The 23,645-nt window shown below is 44.0% G+C and overlaps 1 protein-coding gene and 1 pseudogene across 1 annotated transcript; one reads left to right on the forward strand and one right to left on the reverse strand.

The window, feature by feature from the left end:
* The window catches only part of LOC104677912, a 61,131-nt pseudogene that overhangs the window by 15,273 nt on the left and 22,213 nt on the right, over positions 1 to 23,645 (reverse strand).
* LOC115894807 (CMT1A duplicated region transcript 15 protein-like protein) lies at positions 16,510 to 17,493 on the forward strand. Its single transcript, XM_030923290.1, has 2 exons — positions 16,510 to 16,774; positions 16,916 to 17,493. The coding sequence occupies exons 1-2, from the start codon at positions 16,510 to 16,512 to the stop codon at positions 17,491 to 17,493; spliced, it is 843 nt and encodes a 280-aa protein (XP_030779150.1).

Genomic DNA, 23,645 nt, shown 5'->3' on the forward strand with positions numbered 1-23,645 from the left:
GCGCCTCCAATGCCATCAAAAAAAAAAAAGAATCTGGGACATCATTTTTCGCCATGAAAGCTGGGACTTCTTGTAAGTAGGCATTAAAGAACTCCCAGGTGTACTGTAAGAATTTTGGGGACAAAAAGGCACACCAAAAGGCAGCAGGTTGCCTCATTTGGAGTGAGTGCAGGGATGGTGCTAACCCCAGGGAGGAAAGGAAATGGCTCCTTCCAGGAAATGCTGAGCCAAAGTGCCCTGTGCTCCCCACACTTCATCTGCAGCAACAGGAAGCTTCGCCCTGGGAAATCGCCTCCAGGCTGCTCCTCATCTTAAGTTTCACCAGATTTCCCTCAACCACATTCTACTCCTTTGCTGGTTGCTCAACAAAGACCTACAAACCTGCTGATGGCTGTGGTGAAAACCAGGAGGAGGGCAGACATGGGACTGGTTCTCTTCCTCTTCCTCCCTGGGTCAAACTCTGAATCCCTGCTTTACTTTGCTCTGTTTTTTTTGTTTTTTTTTTTTCTCTCTCTTTTTTTTGAGCCACAGTCTTACTCTATCTCCTAGTCAGGTATGCAGTGGTGTGATATCAGGTCACTACAACCTCCACCCCCCGGGTTCAATTGATCCTCCTGCCTCACCCTCCCATGTAGCTGGTATTACAGGCACATGCCACCATGGCCACCTAATTTTTGTATTTTTAGTAGAGCTGGAGTCTTTTGGCCAGGCTGGTCTCAAACTCCTACCCTCAAGCAATCCTCCCACCTCAGTCTCCCAACTAGCTGGGATTACAAGCATTCACCACCTCGCCCAGCTAATTTTTGTATTTTTAGTAGAGTCAGGATTTCACCATGTTGGTCAGGCTGGTCTCGAACTCCCGGCCTCAAGTGATCCACCCAACTCCGCCTCCCAAAGTGCTGGGATTACAGGCACAAGCCACCACAGTGGGCCCCTGCTTTACTTCTGCATAAGAGCTGACAATCCCTTTGCTCCCTTCCATTTCCTCCTCTTGTTTCTTCCCCTGCCTCTCTTCTCCCTCTTCTTTCCTTCGCTGCACTGGCACACCTTCCCCTCTGCCCGTTCTCCATCCCAAAGTTGGAAGGCAGTAGTCAGCCCCAGGTCCTATCTGACAAAAGCAAACCTGGGTCCAAAGGGCAAAGTACAGAGCTTTTAATGCATTTTTTACTTCTTCTCCCTTTCAATTCCTGTTTTCTCCTCTCCTAAGCACACAGAAGCAATCTCTAGAACATCCCTTCCCTGAGCAAAGCCGTGGCTTTCTTTTTCCTGTCCTCCTCCTGTTCCTACTTTGAAAAGGAAAGTATTGGCCAGGCGCAGTGGCTCACGCCTGTAGTCACAGCACTTTGGGAGGCTGAGGCAGGTGGATCACGAGGTCAGTAGATCGAGACCATCCTAACACGGTGAAACCCCGGTTCTACTAAAAATACAAAATATTAGCCAGGCATTGTGGTGGGCACCTGTAGTCCCAGCTACCCAGGAGGCTGAAGCAGGAGAATGGCGTGAACCTGGAAAGTGGAACTTGCAGTGAGCTGAGATGGCACCACTGCACTACAGCCTGGGTGACAGAGCGAGACTCTGTCTCAAAAAAAAAAGGAAAGTATCTGTACCTACTTATGTGAACAAGGGGCTTCCTTGTGAAGCTGTTCTTCAGAGGATTCATTCGCTATGTTCTTTCTGATTTCCAGTCTCTCCATTCTAGAATCAATTTCCTTCATTCCAACACCCTACGTCCGAGATCCAGGATACCCCCACTCGTTCTCAAACATGCACTTCAAAACTTCTTTCTGGCACTCCCTTTGTCCCCAGTCAATCATGGTATCCAGTGGCTTGACATGATGCTTCTGTTCTTCATGTAATCTAGAGCAGAGAGGCTGAGAATGACTGATGTCCCTTTAAATACAGGACAGTGCACAGTCTCTAGAGGCGAGAGTCTCTTAGCCCATCGTAGAGAACCTTTCTTTCTTTTTAAAGAAAGATTACAGATTATAGAATTATTCATCCACACAATTTCCAAATAGCACACAGAGGGGTTTCATGGACAGTAGCCTTGATTCAGATAAACCTGTATCTCTGCAAACTTCACCGAGGTGGTATTGGGTGCAGATGAGGCTACCCCTCTGGGGCCATATTTTCACAGCAGAGTTGCTATTGGGCTATGGCTTAAAGGATGACCAAGAATTCCTCAAGCATAAAAGGAAAGTAAGGGCACTAAGAAGGGTGTATGTGCCCACCCTTTAGGGAGATTGCTTCGATATCACGATCTCTTATGTGAACAGCTACAATTATTTTTCTTAACTCTCATCTCCCCTCCCTCCATACACCATTTCCAATGTGAAAAACAAGATGATGTGTCTTCCCTAATTAAAAAATAAAACAAAATAAAAACCGTAACATAACTCCCCATAGTAGATATTCCAAACTCCAATTCCAAAGTCCAAGGAAAATTGTTCCTGGAGATGTTAATAGTTGTTATGGGGGAATGGGAGAGAGGGGAAATCAGGAAGGGATAAAAGTTGAGACTAGATTCATCACGACCCTCTTCACCTAGCTGAGTTTGGACTTTGGACTTTTAGCTGAGTTTGGAGTTCAGCATCTCACAGAGGACTAGTCCATGAAGATGCTAATCAATGCTCCAAGAACAAAGAGCTCACTTGTTTAATAAGTTAAGGAATTTGAATCCTGAATCCCCTTCTTGAAGAGTCCTAATTGATTTTAGAAAATTGAAGCCTTGGGTGGGTGCTGTGGCTCACACCTATAATCTCAGCATTTTGGGAGGCCGAGGCAGGCAGATTGCGAGGTCAGGAGTTCAAGACCAGCCTGGCCAAAACACTGAAATCCCATCTTTACTAAAAATACAAAAAAATCTAGTTGAGCATGGTGGTGCATGCCTGTATTCTCCAAAGGCAGGAGAATTGTTTGAACCGGCAACCAGGAGGCGGAGGTTGCAGTGAACTGAAATCACACCACTGCATTCCATCCTGGGCTACAGAGCAGGACTCCATCTCAAAAAAAAAAAAAAAAAAAAAAAGAAGATGAAGAAAATTGAAGACTCTGAGAAGTCCTGCAATGGAAAGAAAATGTGTTTAATCTTGTATAAAGGTTAATCAAAGTGTTTTTTGCAAGGAAATGATTTCCCCTCTCTCCCATTCCCCCACAACAACTATTAACATCTCCAAGAACAATTTTCCTTGGACTTTGGAATTGGAGTTTGGAATATCTGCTATGGGAGCTATGCTAGGGTTTTTATTTTGTTTTATTTTTTAATTAGGGAAGACACACATCTTGTTTTTCACATTGGAAATGGTGTCTGGAGGGAGGGGAGATGAGAGTTAAGAAAAACAATTGTAGCTGTTCCCATAAGAGATCATGATAGCTAAAGCAATTTTCCTAAAGAGTAAGGTTGACTAGTTCCTTGCTTAAAACGCTGCTGACATTCCCTCTGCTGACAGGTTAAGATTCAAACTCCTGAATGTGATTGACAAAACCTTCCACGATGGTTCCCACCTGCTTCTCCACTTCTACCTCCCTTAGAACAAATCCTCAACCAACCAACCAACCAACCGTCACCCCCCAGCCTCAAACCAGAATTACTTACATGCTCCCTCCAGCTGTTCCTGTCTGAGCTCTTCCCATTGGCTGGAATGCAGTTCTTTTGTCCACTTGGCAAATGCCTATTCATCTTTCAACAGAGATCAGCCTCTCTAGGAACTTTCCAGACCCATCCCTGACCTCTACCATCTGTGCAGCCCATCAAGCCCCCTACCCCTGTGTAGAGAGATAGTGAAGCACATGTAACTAAGAGAATTCTGAAGATGGAAACAGGGTGGGGAGGTGGAAACAGGAAACAGGATGGAAACAGGAAGATGGAAAAAGCCCTACAGACGTGGAGACGTATCATGCCGCATCCTCATTGCTGCTGTTTGGGTTTGCCAAAGTTCCGAGCACATGGAACAAAGACGCTCGGAGACTAGAAGCTGCAAAAGTACATAATTCTAGATGATGAGGATGATGTTGTTTCCCGTCCCTTTTCCCCAATTATTAAACGTGAAGCTTGACCCAGTATTTTTCCCCCCAGCTTTCCCAACAACCCAAAGTCAAAGCTCTGTTTTACCTCAAAAAAATCCACTGGAACACAACAGTAATAGGAATTTCTAGAGCATTAGGAACTATAAAAGATGGAGTTGAAAACTCTTAATGTTTAAAACTGCCGGGAAAAAATTACCATGCCTATAGATACTATGTTTACAAATTTTGGAAAACAGAGAAGCAAGAAAAAACTGAGATGTAACTATAAAGTAGGCAGCTTTGAACCAGTCTGGTGACCATGCAGTTAGTAATACCCTGCATAAAGTGTGGGCAAAGTTGGGGATGACCTGTACTAATAATAAATTTTTAAATAAGAATTGTTAGAAATGCCTACACATCTCATGCCTGTAATCCTAGCACTTTGGGAGGCCGAGGTGGGCAGATCATGAGGTCAGGAGATCGAGACAAGCCTGGCTAACATAGCAAAACCCTATCTCTACTAAAATAGAAAAAATTAGCCAGGCATGGTGGCATGCGCCTGTGGTCCCAGCTACTCAGAAAGCTGAGGCAGGAGAATTGCTTGAACCTGGGAGGTGGAGGTTGCAGTGACCTGATATCACACCACTGCACTAAGCCTGGGCAACAGAGCAATACTCCATCTCAAAAAGAAAAAAAAAACAAAACAAAAATAAATGCCTACACATTCAGCAAGGTGCATTTCAAACAATAAAATGCAAAACACTCTATTATTGTATCTGCCTTAACACATACAACATGCATCATGATTTTATTTATGTATTTTCACGATTCTGTATGCATTGTCAATGTTAAAAACAGAAATAACGTTTAGTTTTTCCTACATTAAAAAGTGTAATTTCCTTAAGATTCAAAAATCCACAAGGAATAACTAATACACTTACATTTTTACCCTAGGATGTTTTTTCAAAACAACAATCATAGGAATTAAAACATTGATATGTGATGTTATAGACAGGTTGATATTTAACACCAGGAATTAATTCAGTGTATTATCCTCACATTTATAATAAAACAAATATCCAGGTTCACTCCCCCTATAATCTGGTGGTTCCTTCTACCTTGTTGGCCACTGGTTCCACAACACAGCTAGATAGTACTATGTTGGCAATAATCTATGAGCTTTCCTTAGGGGGAATCACAGGGGCTTACCCAAATAAAGCCATGCCATTTCATTTTGTCTGATTTTGGTAGCAACCTGATTCAATAAAACAATTTCTTAACTTTTAGGATGTTCATTGTATGTTTCTTCCTGTCTTGCCAAATATAAGGCTGGTCACTTTATTAAAATTTTTAGACAGGATAAAAACTTAACAATGCTAACTTTTCTATATGAAATGAGTGTTCTGATACCTAAATAGAATTGGAATGGCTACTAAGTCATTCATATTTTTTGGTGCAAAGCTATTAGTTTGGGTCATATTAAATTGCTGACTTGTTGACTTGCAAAAGTGATAGTTTCAGATGCTTCAACCTGTATATCTTGGAGTGAGTTGTGGCTTTGTGATTGTTAGGAATTAAAACTTACTAAGTTCTACACAGATAAAGGGCATGAGAAAGGTAAACTAGATGAGAAATTATTTGTCAATAAATCAGGAATACACATGTGATTGAAGTATTACAACAAAAAATATGAACATCTTAAGAGCTGCAGAAAAATCGCCTTACTCTGTCCAGAGGGGAGGTTGTTGGTCCAGCCAGCTCACCTGCCAGGTCTCTGGCTCCTATGCTAGTCCTTTTCCTGTTGGAACCACAGATACTAGTGTTTCCCCAAATATTTGCTTACGTGGTGATATTATTATTGTCATTATTATTTGTAATATCCAGCAGATTTCCTGGGGGCATGAATGATACTTATGTCCACATGTCCGACACACAGGCCAGGCAAATACAAGATGTGCAGTAAGTGTCGATGCACGGGTGGTGACAGTTATTGGCCAAGCACTTTCCCATACATTATCCTACACAATAACTTTAAGAGTGCATTGTACCTTCCTCTTGCTCTTGAATCAGTATTTTTTTGTTTTTAAATTTGTAACATCACAAATGGCTAATAATCACAATAGGAATCTCTTAGGACTTTAGCAATAAAGTTCTGATAAATTGAAATCCTAAATCTTTTCAGTCAGGTGTTTTTATGGTGAAGGCAGATTGCTATTCCTTGCATGGTAACTGGATTTAAGTTTTATGCAGTGGCTACATTGGAAAGAGCAGTGGCGTGCTTAATTGCATGGAGAATGTAATCTCACGTCTGCACCCACGACCACTTGCTTTTCTGTGGTCAGGTTCATGAACAGTGAACACTGGTCCTCAGATGACCTCACTAAATACATTACTATGTTTGTAAGTGTTCACATGAGCATTTTGATTTCCCTGCTATTATGGATGAAAAAAAAGAGTCGAATTCTATAAATTATCTGAGGAGATTTATTCTGAGCCAAATATGAGTGACCAGTCGTCCGTGACACAACCCTCAGGAGATCCTGAGAGCATGTGCCCAAAGTTGTTGGGGCACAGTCTGTTTTATACGTTTTAGGGAGACACGAGACTCGGTCAGATACATGTGAGATGCACATTGGTTCAGTCTGGAAAGGCAGCACGAAGTGGGGAAGGGAGGCTTCCAGATTATGGGTAGATGGAACAATTTTCTGATTGCCCATTGGTTGAAAGAGTTAAGTTATTAACTGGAAGACTTGGAGTCGGTAGAAAGGAATGTCTGGGTTATGATGATAAGGGGTTGTGGAGACTGAAGTTTATCATACAGATGAAGCCTCCAGGTAGCAGGCTTCAGAGAGAAGAGATTGAAAATGTTTCTCAGCAGACTTAGTTTGTTCCGTCAGTAATTCCAAAAGGGAGGAGGGTGTAATGAGGCAGCCCCTGCCCCTCTTCATGGCCTGAACCAGTCCCTCAGGTTAGCCTTGGAATGCCCTTGCCCAAATGAAGGGTCCATTTTTAGTAGAGAGGGGATTCTATCGGGTTAGCCAGAATGGTCTCGAACTCCTCCACTTGTGATCCGCCCACCTTGGCCTCCCAAAGTGCTGGGATTACAGGCGTGAGCCACAGCACCAGGCCAACATTTTTTTAAAAACAGAAGTTAAATGCTTATAAAAACTGAATGGTAACGCAGTATTGCCTAAGGTCTTGCCGTTTAATAATATAAATAACACATTAATAATAACTTAGAGACTCACTCAGTTTTCATGTGCTTAATTTCAACTTTTTCCTTTATTGAATGAAAATGTGGGGACTTGATTGTTGGTGCTTTTTTTTTGTTTTGTTGTGTTTTGTTTTTGAGATGGAGTCACCCTCTGTCACCCAGGCTGGAGTGCAGTGGCGAAATCTCGGCTGACTGCAAGCTCTGCCTCCCGGGTTCACGCCATTCTCCTGCCTCAGCCTCCCAAGTAGCTGGGACTACAGGTGCCCGCCACCATGCCTGGCTAATTTTTTTTTTTTGTATTTTTAGTAGAGATAGGGTTTCACCGTGTTAGCCAGGATGGTCTCAATCTCCTGCCCTCCTGATCTGCCCACCTTGGCCTCCCAAAGTACTGGGATTACAGGCATGAGCCACCTCGCCCGGCTGACTGTTTGTGTTTTTTAAGAGTTGAGTTCTCACTCTGTCACCCAGTCTGGAGTACAGTGGTGCAGTCACAGCTCACTGCCACCTCCAACTCCTGGGCTCAAGAAATCCTCTTGCCTCAGCCTCCTGAGTAACTGGGACTACAGGCATGCACCACCACACACAGCTGAAAATGGGGGGAAAAGGTATTGTTTCTTATAACCTACTTGGTCTTGACTTTTGAAATAATTAGAATTGGATTTAAAATTTGGTCTTGGAATAGCCATAATTGATCATTATTCCAGGAAAAGTAAATAATGGTGCACCCAACTAAATGCTTAACAGATTCAGATTATATTAAATAAATTAAAACAAAATGTGTTTTAGAACCTGTATTCACAGTTTAGTACTTCATTGGTTTTACTTTACTTGGTAGCCATGTGTGTCTAGTTCATCATAGTGGCAACTGGGGATATGCCAATGATAATTTTTATAAAATTCTGTTTTGGCCCATTAAAATTGTTACTCCAAGAATGTAAGACTTAGAGCAAAAATTTATAATAAATTCTAAAGAGAAGAGATACATGTTCAGCACTGTTCCTCCATAGATCTTGCTAGGACGTAACCTATAGTCAAGGTGTTTTGTTTTAACAATATTTAGCAATGAGATTGTCAAGTAATCATTGATGTTTGACCATTCAAAAGACCAAGCTCTTCTCATTGGTTTTCCTTTACCTGGCAGGGAAATGTCAGATTTATCATAGTGACTACTGGAGACGTGCCAGCGGGAACCCGTTCCCACTAGGTACAAAAGAACAAATGCTACAGCAAATTAACCTGAAGGAAAAATCAAGATTTGGCTTAAATAGGAATACATATTTATGTATGCACAGAGACCTATAATTATGCCTCTGGAATAATACATAATTATGTATGCACAGAGGCTCATGCCTATAATCCCAGCACTTTGGGAGGCCGAGGCAGCCAAGTCACTTGAGGTAAGGAATTCAAGACAGGCCTAGATAAAAAGGCCCTGTCTCTAGGAAAAATACAAAAATTACCTGGGCGTGGTGGTGGGCACCTGTAATCCTGGCTACTTGGGAGGCTGAGGCAGGAGAATCACTTGAACCTGGAAGGCGGAGGTTGCAGTGAGCTGAGAATGCGCCATTGCCCTCCAGCCTGGGCAACAAGAGCAAATCTTGTCTTAAAAAAAAATTAATTAATTAAAAATAAAAATAAAAGCTCCAGAGCATTGAAATTATGCAATGTCACTTGGTTTTGAAGAATAACTGTTATATGTTGAATCTGTATATAGCATACATTTTTCTACTTGCATTACAAAGTTCCTATTGAAATAAGAAAAACTTTGGCTGGGCGCGGTGGCTCACACCTGTAATCCCAGCACTTTGGGAGGCCAAGGCGGGTGGATCACGACGTCAGGAGATCGAAACCATCCTGGCTAACACGGTGAAACCCTGTTTCTACTAAAAGTACAAAAAAAAAAAAAAAAAAATTAGCCGAGTGTGGTGGCAGGCACTTGTAGTCCAAGCTACTCGAGAGGTTGAGGCAGGAGAATGGCATGAACCTGGGAGGCAGAGCTTGCAGTGAGCCGAGATCACGCCACTGCACTCCAGCCTGGGCGATAGAGTGAGACTCTGTCTCAAAAAAAAAAAAAAAGACAAAAAGAAAAGCTTTGAGGTTTAAAGCAAGTCTGTTTGTGGATTATACCTATTATAGGTACTTAAAACACAAATAATCATAGAGGAAAAAGGGATAGACAGTGGAGTGGGGTGGAATTTGATGTATTTGTAACAGTTTTCCCCTGTCTAAATCATCTATTGTTTGAAGTTAGTTTCTTTAACCTTTGTGATAGCACTAATGCTATATGGCTTATTTTTATCATTTTTCTTGAATTTCCTTTGATTCCCCTTCTCCTATTATCAAAATTGCTTACTGGCCTGGCACAGTGGCTCATGCCTATAATCCCAGCACTTTGAGAGGCCAAGGAGAGAGGATTGCTTGAGGCCAGGAGTTCGAGACCAGCCTAAGCAACATAGTAAGACCCCATCTCTACAAAAAGTTTTTGGAAAATTAGCTGGGTGTGGAGGCACATGCCTGTAGTCCCACCGACTCAGGAGGCTGAGGCTGCAGTGAGCTATGATCATGCCACCACACTCCAGCTTGGGCAACAGAGCAAGATCCTGTCCCCCTGGTGGGGGGGTGGGGGCGTTGGAAACCACTCACCATTTTACCATTTCAACATTTGCTTCTTGTAGGAATACTTAATAGGTTAACCAGAATACAAGGAGAGAGAATTCTCGTTCATCAGAGACAGAATTCAATGATTCAATGTTGTCAAATCCCTTATGTTGGAGGCAATTTTAGGAAAGAAAAAGAAAGAGTATTTCCCCCATGACATGGATCAGAGACCCTATATTGCAAATGCAGGAAACATTGGTTATGCTGAAAGAAGCTCCTTGTCATATTCATAATTTCCCAGTGAGAGACAAGGTAGAAACTGCTCTCGCCTGAGTGCATATGTCATCCTCAATGCTACCTGTGAGACCACCAGGACCTTCCATGAAAAATGCTTCCACACTGACTCCCTCACTTGGCCATCAGGCATAATGTAAGAAATTTAGCATTTTTCTAACAATTCAAGAAAGCCTAAATCAAAGCAGACATCAACTTCACAAATGATATATTAATCTGGGCTCAAATATGGAAATTATTATTAGTATTATTATTATTATTTTGAATTGGAATCGCGCTCTGTAACTCAGGCTGGAGTGCAATGGCATGATCTTGGCTCACTGCAACCTCTGCCTCTTGGGTTCAAGCAATTCTCCTGTCTCAGCCTCCGGAGTAGCTGGGATTGCAGGCACCCGACACCACACCTGGCTAATTTTTCTATTTTTAATAGAAAGGGGGTTTCACCATGTTGGTCAGGCTGGTCTTGAACTCCTGACCTTGAGGTCCACCCACGTCAGCCTCCCAAAATGCTGGGATTACAGGCAGGAGTCACCGTGCCCAGCCAGAAATTATGTAACGATAAAACTAGATTTAAGTATATGGGAAGAAGAGAAAGAACTGTTCATTTTCTTTTAGCAAATGAATACATTTAAGGCTGTGGCTTGGGTCCTGCCTTGCCTGTGGATTGAGGTGAGATGTGTCCAGTGCTCCCCGCTACTCTTGCAAACAGGACCTAAACATTCTGCAGACATTTTTTCCGGCTACTGGTGATTTTCCATAAAAACATACTTTACTATTTAGGCATTACATTCTTAATGCCTTTATTATGTTTCCTTCTTCACAAATAATTACATTGAAATATAAATAAGTTTTCACCTTCTTTCCAGGTGTGCATTTGGACAGTCCCAGCTATTCAGGAGGCTGAGGTGGGAGGATCTCTTGAGCCTGGGAGTTCAAGGCTGTAGTGAGCCATGATTGCATCACTGCACTCCAGCCTGGGCAACAGAGTGGCCCCGGTCTCAAAAAAAATAGTTATTTATTTTCTTTTTGCTCGTATATAAATTGTACATTTTTAAATATTTAAATATCATTTAGAGCAAATCCCCCTGTGGCATGTTTATGATTCCTGCTTTGGTACTTGAGACTCAGCCAGGTCTATTTTGTCCTAAACGACCGCTGGGATTTTTGTTGTTTTTTCAGCCATTCGTACATTGATTCTCCTGGTCATTTCTTTTATCCCTGTTTATAATAGCACAAACCTGGGAATGTTAGAGAAGACACATGAATGGGCATTTAAAATACATTCAGAAGCACAGTAACTATTAAAACTAGCATGGCTTTCAAACAGATGATGATTAATAAAATTGTGACTTCTTATTTTTCAAACAGGAAATGCTGTGAATTTTAGTGCACTAAAAACCAATGTGTAACAGAGAGTGCAGCCTGACTGAAAGATTTTTAAATTCTGTTTAAAACAGTGTCATAGTATAGGAAACCAGAAAGAATTGGAAACACAAATGAAAGAAAGAGACTGCTCCCTGCAACTTTTAGCCATGAGAGTAACAGTACGCATTTAGATAGAAAAGGCTATGGGATTCCAAAAAGTTCAAAGACAGTATTGAGTTTCAGAAAATAGTGGGATGTAACCCAGTCCTTGGTGGTCAGCTGAACCATATTATGATTGTTTTTAACATGGAAGGAAGAAGACTCTGCTCTCTTTCTAAAAACCTGCTGTTGAGCTGTGTACTCTCTGCCCAAGCTGATAGTCACTGCCTTGTCCTTAGTGTGAGCGGAGGGAGGAACTGATCATCTCACTAGTGTGCAAGCTCTCAGACTTGTTCTTTACTAGGCTAGGTGCAGTCTGGGTGCAGTGATGGTTTCTCTCTGTGCCCAGAGGGCTGCTCCCTCCTTCACTGCCAGGACAGATGTCGGTGTGTGTTCTTCTCCCAGCCAGTAGGACAGATGCAGTCAGTGAACAAAACAAACATAGACACACACACACACCTTCCTCCCTCAGCAACCCCAATGCCTGACAGCAGAGATGAATCATGCTACTCAAAGTAGAAAGTTGCCATCAGTAAGTGAAACTGACAAAAGGGTATCTTAAAAGACAATTGCTTGAAATGTAACATCTATAAATTAATACAGCTGGGTACAGTGGCTCACACCTGTAATCTCAGCACTTTGGGAAGCCAAGGCGGGCGGATCACCTGAGGTCAAGAGTTCGAGACCAGCCTGACCAACATGGAGAAACCCCGTCTCTACTAAAAATACAAAATTAGCCAGGTGTGGTGACGTGTGCCTGTAATCCTAGCTACTGGGGAGGCTGAGACAGGAGAGTAGCTTGAACTCAGGAGGCAGAGCTTGCAGTGAGCTGAGATTATGCCATTGCACTCAAGCCTGGGCAACAAGAGTGAGACTCTCTCTCAAAAAAAAAAAATTGCAGTTAATTATGGAGATTGATTAAGAAGTAAACTGCATGATACAAAGGGGAACATATTAATCAAAACTAGAATAATGAATTTCATTGTATAAATTTTTTCTGTTTCAATAAGTTAATATATAAAGGACAATAGCATAGAATTAAAGGTGTTTGTTTTTACTCAATAATTTTTTTTTTTTTTTTTTTTTTAGGCAAAGTCTCCCTCTGTTGTCATGATCTCGGCTCACTGCAAACTCCACTTCCTGGGTTCAAGGGATTCTCATCCCTCAGCCTCCTGAGTTGCCGGGATTACAGGTGCTGAGCCACCACACTCGGGAAGGAATATTTACCTTTTTTTTTTTTTTGAGACGGAGTCTCGTTCTGTCGCCCAGGCTGGAGTGCAATGGCACGATCTCAGCTCACTGCAAGCTCTGCCTCCCGGGTTCATGCCTTTCTCCTGCCTCAGCCTCCCCAGTGGGTTGGACCACAGGTACCCGCTACCACTCCTGGCTAATTTTTTGTATTTTCTTAGTAGATACGGGGTTTCACTGTGTTAGCCAGGATGGTCTCCATCTCCTGACCTCATGATCCGCCTGCCTCGGCCTCCCAGAGTGCTGGGATTATAGGCGTGTGTCATCGCATCCAGCCAAGAATATTTTCAAAAGCATGTTTCTCAGGCTATAAAAAATGAATTGAAATTGTGTAATCAAGTTTATAGCCTGAAACAATTGGGTCTATTAAAATAATAAGTATTCATTTCATTTCTGAGTAAAAGAGATAAATCAAAGGCCAATAAAACATTTCACTTGGGATAACTTTCTTTTCAGATGGCTTTCATTCTGATTCTGCAGTTACTTTCAGATCAGTTAATACATAGAAGACGACTACAATTTGAGTTGAGATTTAGAGTATAAACCAAGTCTCATTTCATTAACTAATATAGACCAACAGGTTGGTTAAGAAAGGAACCATTAATTTTACAAAGAGAGTTGTCCTAAACTGTGACCGGTTTTCTAGTACTTAATTCTTTTTACAATTCATTAGTTTTTTAAATGGCAAATAAAATTGTATATATGTTGTGTAAAACCTGTTTAGAAATAAGCAGATTGTGGAATGATTACATTGCACTCAGGAACATACGCATACTTATTTTTTGTGGTGAGAACACTTCTTGATTTTCAAGAATACAATACATTAACTGCAGTCACCATGTTGTGCAATGTATCTCTTAAACTTATTCCTCCTGTCTAACTACAATTTTGAATGCTTTCACTGTCTCCCCAAGCCCCTGCCTCCCAGCCCCTGGTAAACTCCATTCTACACTCTGCTTCTGTGAGTTCAATTGTTTTACATTCCACATAAGTCAGGTCACGTGGTAGCTGTCTTTTTGTGCCTGGCTCATTTCACTTAACACAATGTGCTCCGTTAACCTCCTGTGAATCCCAGTTTCTAACCTGCAATTGCTCTAAGTGTTTTCATTCCCTTTTCATGGTTTCTACGAAGAATTCCAGAGCTCAGCTGCAATGTTTTCACTGCTTTTGAAGTTATTCATTGTTTTTCTTTACTTCTTGTCCATGGACACACAAATAAATTGTCTGGTGCAAGTGCAGTGGCTATATGCCCTTCCTGTGAAGGCAGGCCGGTTTGATATCTATTCAGCAAATCCATCTCAGCATTCTTAACAGCATTTATATTGTTAGATATCAAGCTCAGCAATTTAAAAAATATGTCTCTGTCTTTTTAAGACTACTTATGGGTTGGAGACGACTTCTGTAATATTCAACTCAGCAGGTAATGTATATAAAAATTATTTCATATGATTTAATGATCTTGAATCGATTTAACTGTTTATATGTCATACTTGGAAAAAGCAGGGCAATTATAATATTTAATAATGGCATCTGCATAAAAAGCAATAATTCATATTCTACTTTAAAAATCTTTTCTCTTATGTAGAGGGGTAAGTGGCATCCTAGTGGCACCAGAAGGATGTACTGGTGAACTTGTGTAGTGGTCCCTAAGTTAATGCATGTTGCTTTATTTGACTGACACTGATGTTCCCATCTTAGCTTCCGGCACTTACGTGGGCAGAAAACCCAAAGTTAGTAACTTTGAACAGTTCCGTCAATGTTAGTAACTCAAGGGCCAAAGTGATGGACTAAACTGCCAGTCGAGTCAATCTCTGGTTCGCCCTCATGATGACAGAGTGTTTTAAGATAGTGAGGCAGTGCTTAGTTTCAAGGTAGCCTCCCTTCCCCTCATGCATTACCTGGTGTTTGTGTGCAGGAATGTGGATCCTCTATACATGCCTGGGGTTGTGAGTGTGGGGAGCGGCCTCCAGTGTGCTGGGGTATACACTGGGGCCTCTGCAAGTGCTTCACCCATAGATGCTCCTGTGACCTGGTCACAGGGGTCACCAGGCCCATGGAGGCTTACAGTGTGGAAGTTGCAGGCTTCACCATAATCTGTGGCCTGCGCTTGGCCTCAGGGAATATTCCTGGGTGGTGTCAGCTTTACATCCTCCTTACTCATGGTCAAAGGGGAGCAGCGACTCTCTGGGACTGTGGGATGGGTGGTAAAAGAATTTACCAAGACAAACGTAGGTAAAGAAAGGCAGATTTATTGGACACCACAGAGTTTACATGTTTGTGGTGATGTGGGTGTGTACAATTATGTGTAGTGCATAATGATCGATGAAAATAATAGATGCTGATGTTAATGTTTTATGTATTTAATATCCTATGTTTTTTATTGTTATTTTAGGGTATATGCTTACTACTTTTTTTTTTTTAAGTTAACTGTGAAGCAGCCTCGGGCAGGTCCTTCAGGTTTCCAGAAGAAGGCATTATTATCAAGGAGATGACAGCCCATGTTACTGCCCCTGAAGACCTTCCAGTGGAACAAGATGTGGCGGTAGAGGACAGTGAAATTGATGATCCTGACCCTGCTTAGGCTTAGGTGAAAGTATATGTTTGTGTCTTGGTTTTTAACAAAAATGTTTTAAAAGTGAAATAAATAAATAACGAAAAAAGCTGATAGAATAAGGTTAAAAAAAAAGAAAATATTTTTGTATAGCTATATAATTTGTGTGTTTTCCTGTTGATCTGTTTGAGACAGGGTCTCACTCTGTCACCCAGACTGGAGGGCAGTGGCACAATCACAGCTCACTGTGGTCTCAACCTCTTGAGCTCCAGAGATCTTCCCACCTCACTCAGGAGGACGCCAGTCCTGCAGGCAGACATCAGGCCCCAGATGGACCCTGGACTCAAGGAGTACACCAGGCCCCAAGTTGACAGCCAGGCCCCAGATGGACACCAAAGCCCTAGGTGGACAGTAGGCCCATTTGAACACCAGACTCCTGTGGACATCAGGCCGCAGGTAGACACCATGCCTTAGGTAAATACATAGGCTTCAGGTGGACATTAGACCCAAGGTACACAGCCAGTTCCCAGGAGAACATCAGGCCCAGGTGAAAACTCAGGCCTTAGGCGCACATCCGGCCTTAAGTAGACACCCAGGCCCCAAGTTGATACTCAAGTCCCAGGTGATCACCAGACCCCAGGTGGACACAAGGCCTTAGGTGAACAACAACACCCAGTAAGCCATCAGGCCGCAGCTGGATACAGTCCCCAGGTGAACACAAGGCCCCAAAAGGAACATAGGCCCAAGGCAGACATCAGGCCCTAGGTGGACATCAGGCCTGAGGAGGACATCCGGCCCCCGGTGAACATCAGGCACAGGTGTCCAAGCAGGCCCTGGGTGAACGTAATGGTGTCTAGGTAAGGAGTTGTCCTGGGGGGAGGGTGGGCAGTCAGCAGCCCAGTGGAGTTCTGAGTAGGACGTATGGAAGAAAGGGGCCAAGGGGACGGAACCTTAAAGAAGCGACCTCACTTGATGACACATCCAACAGAATTTAGAAGTGTGGTAACCAGGCGCCCAGATCCTAGGGTCAGCCCCGTAACCAGCTCACTTGGTGGGAGACGCTCGAGAGAGCAAGATGTTCTCGTGTTGCTTCCCCACTTCCAGAGGCTGCTGTTTCAGGAATGGAGGGAGTGAGAGCCTTTTCCAACGATGCCGAAGAAGGCTCATCCCTCACCCCAGACGCCTGTGGCCCTTTGTAAGAAGGCGCACCCAGGTACCACAGGGCAGCCCAGGCCAGGCCCTCGCAGGCCAGGCCACACCAGAGATCCCATCGGGGCTGCATCTGCACATTGTCCCTGTCCAGGAGGAGATTCAGGAGCCCATGGAGGCGCAGGCACAAGGTGAGGTGGCCTGCAGTCTGGAAGACTTTGTGGGGTCGGTGTTTAGGGGCTGGAACTCCTTTAAATTCAGTGAGGTTGTTTCTGTGTTTGGAAATTCCAGTGGAAAGTGACTGACGCTGGTGACCCTTTCTCCTTTTTCAGCTCCTGGTCCATATGCAGAAATAGGAGCACTTCCAGCACCAGCTGTTGAGCCAGAGCCAGCATGGGAAGACACCCCTCCAGAGAGAGCACTGGAGCTGGAGGGAGCTCCGGCCAAGGACCAGCCCAATGAGGAGCTGACTGAAATCATGGCACCTACTGTAGCCACTGGCCTTAGCCCTACAACTGAAAACGTGGCTGTAGAGAGAAGTCGGAGGGAGGGGGTGACCAACACGGCCCCAGCCAGCAGCTCCCATGCTGCCCCTAGTCCTGGGCTCGGTGGCAAACATGAAGGCAGAGACCAGGGTTTTGAGCCTGGGCTCCTCTACCTTGCTGGAGAGAGGCTTGTCTCATTCACTAGAGCTGTAGTCCTGCTGCTGCAGGGCCTGTTTATTCTACTGCTGCTGGTGGGGTCTATCTGTGTGCAGGCAATACTTGAGGGCATTAAAAGAAGGCTGAGAGGAGGAATTCCAGTGGCTCCTCCTGCACCCAGAGGCGGCCTCCTCTGGGCATGGATGTCTGTCTGCAACTGGGCATCCAGGCTGTTTGCCCCTGTCGTGCTGCCCAGGACAGGCTCTTAAAAGGCGGGCAGAGCGTGAGGGGACCAGGAGGCAGCTCCAAAGGGTACAGCAAGCAAAGCTTTTAAAGATAGCACTTGTGGCCTAGGCTGTCTATGTCACCACTTGCCCTAGCATTTATTAATAGTGTTAGAATTACTAGTTGATGAAACAATATTTCAATAAAGTTTAATTTTTGAAACTTTGTGCCTTTTTGAACTCCCTAATGTTGGAGTGCCACTGCACACCAGCCTGAGCTACAGAGCCAGACTCCGTCTCAAAGAAAAAAAAAAAAAAAAAAAAAAACATAATCTACGTCTTTCACTAAAACTACAGACAGTCAAGGAGATCCTTTCAGCTGAGAATTCATACAGAGAGCTAGACTCCTTTGTTTCTGGCTGTTTTATATTTTCCTGTTAGAACTTTGGAATGTATTATCTTTTTAGCGCCTCCAATGCCATCAAAAAAAAAAAAAAAAAAAAGAATCTGGGACATCATTTTTCGCCATGAAAGCTGGGACTTCTTGTAAGTAGGCATTAAAGAACTCCCAGGTGTACTGTAAGAATTTTGGGGACAAAAAGGCACACCAAAAGGCAGCAGGTTGCCTCATTTGGAGTGAGTGCAGGGATGGTGCTAACCCCAGGGAGGAAAGGAAATGGTTCCTTCCAGGGAATGCTGAGCCAAAGTGCCCTGTGCTCCCCACACTTCATCTGCAGCAACAGGAAGCTTCGCCCTGGGAAATCGCCTCCAGGCTGCTCCTCATCTTAAGTTTCACCAGATTTCCCTCAACCACATTCTACTCCTTTGCTGGTTGCTCAACAAAGACCTACAAACCTGCTGATGGCTGTGGTGAAAACCAGGAGGAGGACAGACATGGGACTGGTTCTCTTCCTCTTCCTCCCTGGGTCAAACTCTGAATCCCTGCTTTACTTTGCTCTGTTTTTTTTTTTTTCCTCTCTCTTTTTTTTGAGCCACAGTCTCACTCCGTCTTCTAGGCAGGAATGCAGTGGCGTGGTATCAGCTCACTACAACCTCCACCCCCCGGGTTCAATTGATCCTCCTGCCTTACCTTCCCATGTAGCTGGTATTATAGACACATGCCACCATGACCATTTAATTTTTGTATTTTTAGTAGAGCTGGAGTCTTTTGGCCAGGCTGGTCTCAAACTCCTACCCTCAAGCAATCCTCCCACCTCAGTCTCCCAACTAGCTGGGATTACAAGCATTCACCACCTCACCCAGCTAATTCTTGTGTTTTTAGTAGAGTCAGGGTTTCACCATGTTGGTCAGGCTGGTCTCGAACTCCCGGCCTCTAGTGATCCACCCAACTCCGCCTCCCAAAGTGCTGGGATTACAGGCACAAGCCACCACAGTGGGCCCCTGCTTTACTTCTGCATAAGAGCTGACAATCCCTTTGCTCCCTTCCATTTCCTCCTCTTGTTACTTCCCCTGCCTCTCTTCTCCCTCTTCTTTCCTTCGCTGCACTGGCACACCTTCCCCTCTGCCCGTTCTCCATCCCAAAGTTGGAAGGCAGTAGTCAGCCCTAGGTCCTGTCTGATGAAAGCAAAGCTGGGTCCAAAGTGTAAAGTACAAAGCTTTTAATGCATTTTTTACTTCTTCTCCCTTTCAATTCCTGTTTTCTCCTCTCCTAAGCACACGGAAGCAATATCTAGAACATCCCTTCCCTGAGCAAAGCCGTGGCTTTCTTTTACTTGTCCTCCTCCTGTTCCTGCTTTAAAAAGGAAAGTGTTGGCCAGTCGCAGTGGCTCACGCCTGTAATCGCAGCACTTTGGGAGGCTGAGGCAGGCTGATCACGAGGTCAGTAGATCGAGACCATCCTAACACGGTGAAATCCCGGTTCCACTAAAAACACAAAAAATTAGCCAGGCGTTTTGGTGGGTGCCTGTAGTCACAGCTACTCAGGAGGCTGAAGCAGGAGAATGGCGTGAACCTGGGAGGTGGAACTTGCAGTGAGCCGAGATTGCACCATGGCACTAAAGCCTGGGTGACAGAGCGAGACTCCGTCTCAAAAAAAAAAAAAACAGGAAAGTATCTGTACCCACTTATGTGAACAAGGGGCTTCCTTGTGAAGCTGTTCTTCAGAGGATTCATTCACTATGTTCTTTCTGATTTCCAGTCTCTCCATTCTAGGATCAATTTCCTTCATTCCAACACCCTACGTCCGAGATCCAGGATACCCCCACTCGTTCTCAAACATGCACTTCAAAACTTCTTTCTGGCACTCCCTTTGTCCCCAGTCAATCATGGTATCCAGTGGCTTGACATGATGCTTCTGTTCTTCATGTAATTTAGAACAGAGGGGCTGAGAATGACTGATGTCCCTTTAAATACAGGACAGTGCACAGTCTCTAGAGGCGAGAGTCTCTTAGCCCATCGTAGAGAACCTTTCTTTCTTTTTAATTTTTTTATTTTTATTTTTATTTTTATTTTTATTTTTGAGGCAGAGTCTCGCTCTGTCGCCGGACTGGAGTGCAGTGGCCAGATCTCAGCTCACTGCAAGCTCCGCCTCCCGGGTTTACGCCATTCTCCTGCCTCAGCCTCCCGAGTAGCTGGGACTACAGGCGCCCGCCACCTCGCCCGGCTAGTTTTTGTATTTTTAGTAGAGACGGGGTTTCACCGTGTTAGCCAGGATGGTCTCGATCTCCTGACCTCGTGATCCGCCCATCTCAGCCTCCCAAAGTGCTGGGATTACAGGCTTGAGCCACAGCGCCCGGCCTCTTTCTTTTTAAAGAAAGATTACAGATTATAGAATTATTCATCCACACAATTTTCAAATAGCACATAGAGGGGTTTCATGGACAGTAGCCTTGATTCAGATAAACCTGTATCTCTGCAACCTTCACCAAAGTGGTATTGGGTGCAGATGAGGCTACCCCCCTGGGGCCATGTTTTCACAACAGAGTTGCTATTGGGCTATGGCTTAAAGGATGACCAAGAATTCCTCAAGCATAAAAGGAAAGTAAGGGCACTAAGAAGGGTGTGTGTGCCCACCCTTTAGGGAGATTGCTTCAATATCACGATCTCTTATGTGAACAGCTACAATTATTTTTCTTAACTCTCATCTCCCCTCCGTCCAGACACCATTTCCAAGATGAAAAACAAGATGATGTGTCTTCCCTAATTAAAAAATAAAACAAAATAGAAACCCTACATAACTCCCCATAGTAGATATTCCAAACTCCAATTCCAAAGTCCAAGGAAAATTGTTCCTGGAGATGTTAATAGTTGTTATGGGGGAATGGGAGAGAGGGGAAATCAGGAAGGGATAAATGTTGAGACTAGATTAATCATGACCCTCTTCACCTAGCTGAGTTTGGCCTTTGGACTTTTAGCTGAGTTTGGAGTTCAGCATCTCACAGAAGACTAGTCCATGAAGATGCTAATCAATGCTCCAAGATCAAAGAGCTCACTTGTTTAATAAGGAATTTGAATCCTGAATCCCCTTCTTAAAGAGTCCTAATTGATTTTAGAAAATTGAAGCCTCGGATGGGTGCTGTGGCTCACACCTATAATCCCAGCACTTTGGGAGGCCGAGGCGGGCAGATTGAGAGGTCAGGAGTTCAAGACCAGCTTGGGTAACATACTGAAATCCCATCTTTACTAAAAATACAAAAAAAACTAGTTGAGCATGGTGGTGCATGCCTGTATTCTCCCAAGGCAGGAGAATTGCTTGAACCAGGACCCAGGAGGCGGAGGTTGCAGTGAACTGAGATCACGCCACTGCATTCCATCCTGGGCTACAGAGCAGGACGCCATCTCAAAAAAAAAAAAAAAAAAAAAAAAAGGGCCGGGCGCGGTAGCTCAAACCTGTAATCCCAGCACTTTGGGAGGCCAAGACGGGCGGATAACGAGGTCAGGAGATCGAGACCATCCTGGCTAACACGGTGAAACCCCGTCTCTACTAAAAAATACAAAAAACTAGCCGGGCATGGTGGCAGGCGCCTGTAGTCCCAGCTACTTGGGAGGCTGAGGCAGGAGAATGGCGTGAACTCGGGAGGCGGAGCTTGCAGTGAGCCGAGATCCGGCCACTGCACTCCAGCCTGGGCAACAGAGCAAGACTTCGTCTCAAGAAAAAAAAAAAAAAAAAAAGGAAGAAAGAAAATTGAAGACTCTGAGAAATCCTGCAATGGAAAGGAAATGTGTTTAATCTTGTATAAAGGTTAATCAAAGAGTTTTTTGCAAGGAAATGATTTCCCCTCTCTCCCATTCCCCCATAACAACTATTAACATCTCCAGGAACAATTTTCCTTGGAGTTGGAATTGGAGTTTGGAATATCTGCTATGGGAGCTATGCTAGGGTTTTTATTTTGTTTTATTTTTTAATTAGGGAAGACACATCATCTTGTTTTTCACTTTGGAAATGGTGTCTGGAGGGAGGGGAGATGAGAGTTAAGAAAAACAATTGTGGGCCGGGCGCGGTGGCTCAAGCCTGTAATCCCAGCACTTTGGGAGGCCGAGACGGGCGGATCACGAGGTCAGGAGATCGAGACCATCCTGGCGAACATGGTGGAACCTCGTCTCTACTAAAAAATACAAAAAACTAGCCGGGCGAGGTGGCGGGCGCCTGTAGTCCCAGCTACTGGGGAGGCTGAGGCGGGAGAATGGCGTAAACCCGGGAGGTGGAGCTTGCAGTGAGCTGAGATCCGGCCACTGCACTCCAGCCTGGGCGACAGAGCGAGACTCCGTCTCAAAAAAAAAAAAAAAAAAAAAAAAAAAAGAAAAACAATTGTGGCTGTTCCCATAAGAGATCATGATATCTAAAGCAATTTTCCTAAAGAGTAAGGGTGACTGGTTCCTTGCTTAAAACGCTGCTGACATTCCCTCTGCCGAGAGGTTAAGATTCAAATTCCTGTATGTGATTGACAAAACCTCCCATGATAGTTCCCACCTGCTTCTCCACTTCTAGCTCCTTTAGAACAAATCCTCAAACAAACAAACAAACAACCTTCACCCCCCCAGCCTCAAACCAGAATGACTTACATGCTCCCTCTAGCTGCTTCTGTCTGAGCTCTTCTCATTGGCTGGAATGCAGTTCTTCTTTTGTCCACTTGGCAAATGCTATTCATCTTTCAACAGAGATCAGCCTCTCCAGGAACTTTCCAGACCCATCCCTGACCTCTACCATCTGTGCAGCCCACCAAGCCCCCTACCCCTGTGTAGAGGGAATCACTTCTGTGTTCCCAGTGCCCCTGTGGTGTAGTTTCCACCTGAGATTCTAAAATGCAAACTCCAGTGTGACACTATTTATGTGTTGTTTGTAATGTAGACTTACGGCCTCGCACAGTGTCTGGCCCATAGTAGGTGGTCAGTATCATTTGAGTAAAATGTGATGATGGGAAATGATGAGAAAATGTAGAGAAAAGGAAAGTTTCGAGAGAAATGGAATGGGTAGAATCAATAGGTCTTGCTGATTGATTGGGTGCAGAGGCTTAGGGAGCTGAGGGACACTCTGAAGTAAGCTCAAGACCTTAGAAGGAGGAGTTTTGATAGAGGGAAAGATGAAGGTCACTTTAAACTTGCTTCTTTTTAAAACTTTTACTTTTTCTTAAAGTAAGATTTACATATAGTGAAATCCGTAGATCTTAATTACACAGTTGGACTAATAATACATGCTGAATTGAAGATGACTATAAGACATTCAGGTGGAGGTATTGTGAAGATGGCCAGCAGTGTGTATCAAAGCACAGAGTCTGGTGCTAGAGACCGAGCTCTGGGGTCCTTGTGGGAAGTGGTACTGGGTGCAGATAAGAGTAACCCCCTGGGGTGAGAAGCCAGGGCCAGTCAGCCATTGTGAATTGGAGTCACCTTGGGGTACTGGGATATCTGGAGTTCTTTCACTAATCTCTAGGATGTTTTCATCTTCCTTTGAATGTTTTCTGCTTTGTTTTGGCTGGGCTGGGCTTCCCTTTTGTTTATGGGCTCTGAAAGGATTAGAAACTATACTGGAGAGTAGAAGGGACACGGAATGGGATGGCCACAGTTAATTGGGAACGTGTGTAGAGGACCCACTCTTTGATCCACATGACGACGCTTATGAAAACAGTGTTTCTTTACCCATTCACAGGGAGTCAGTCCATCACTTCCTGAGTGGGTGATGGGGCTCCCATTCCTGGTGACCACCACATACAACAGATGAGGAAAGAATTCTAAAATAA

This window comes from Rhinopithecus roxellana, chromosome 19 (assembly GCF_007565055.1).
Source record: "Rhinopithecus roxellana isolate Shanxi Qingling chromosome 19, ASM756505v1, whole genome shotgun sequence".
Taxonomy (NCBI): domain Eukaryota; kingdom Metazoa; phylum Chordata; class Mammalia; order Primates; family Cercopithecidae; genus Rhinopithecus; species Rhinopithecus roxellana.

Excerpts from the sequence above, each read along its gene's own strand:
- LOC115894807 (XM_030923290.1), top strand. The coding sequence starts at position 16,510 with ATGTTCTCGTGTTGCTTCCCCACTTCCAGAGGCTGCTGTTTCAGGAAT. Across the intron at positions 16,775-16,915 it reads CATGGAGGCGCAGGCACAAG|CTCCTGGTCCATATGCAGAA; the intron begins GTGAGGTGGCCT and ends CTCCTTTTTCAG.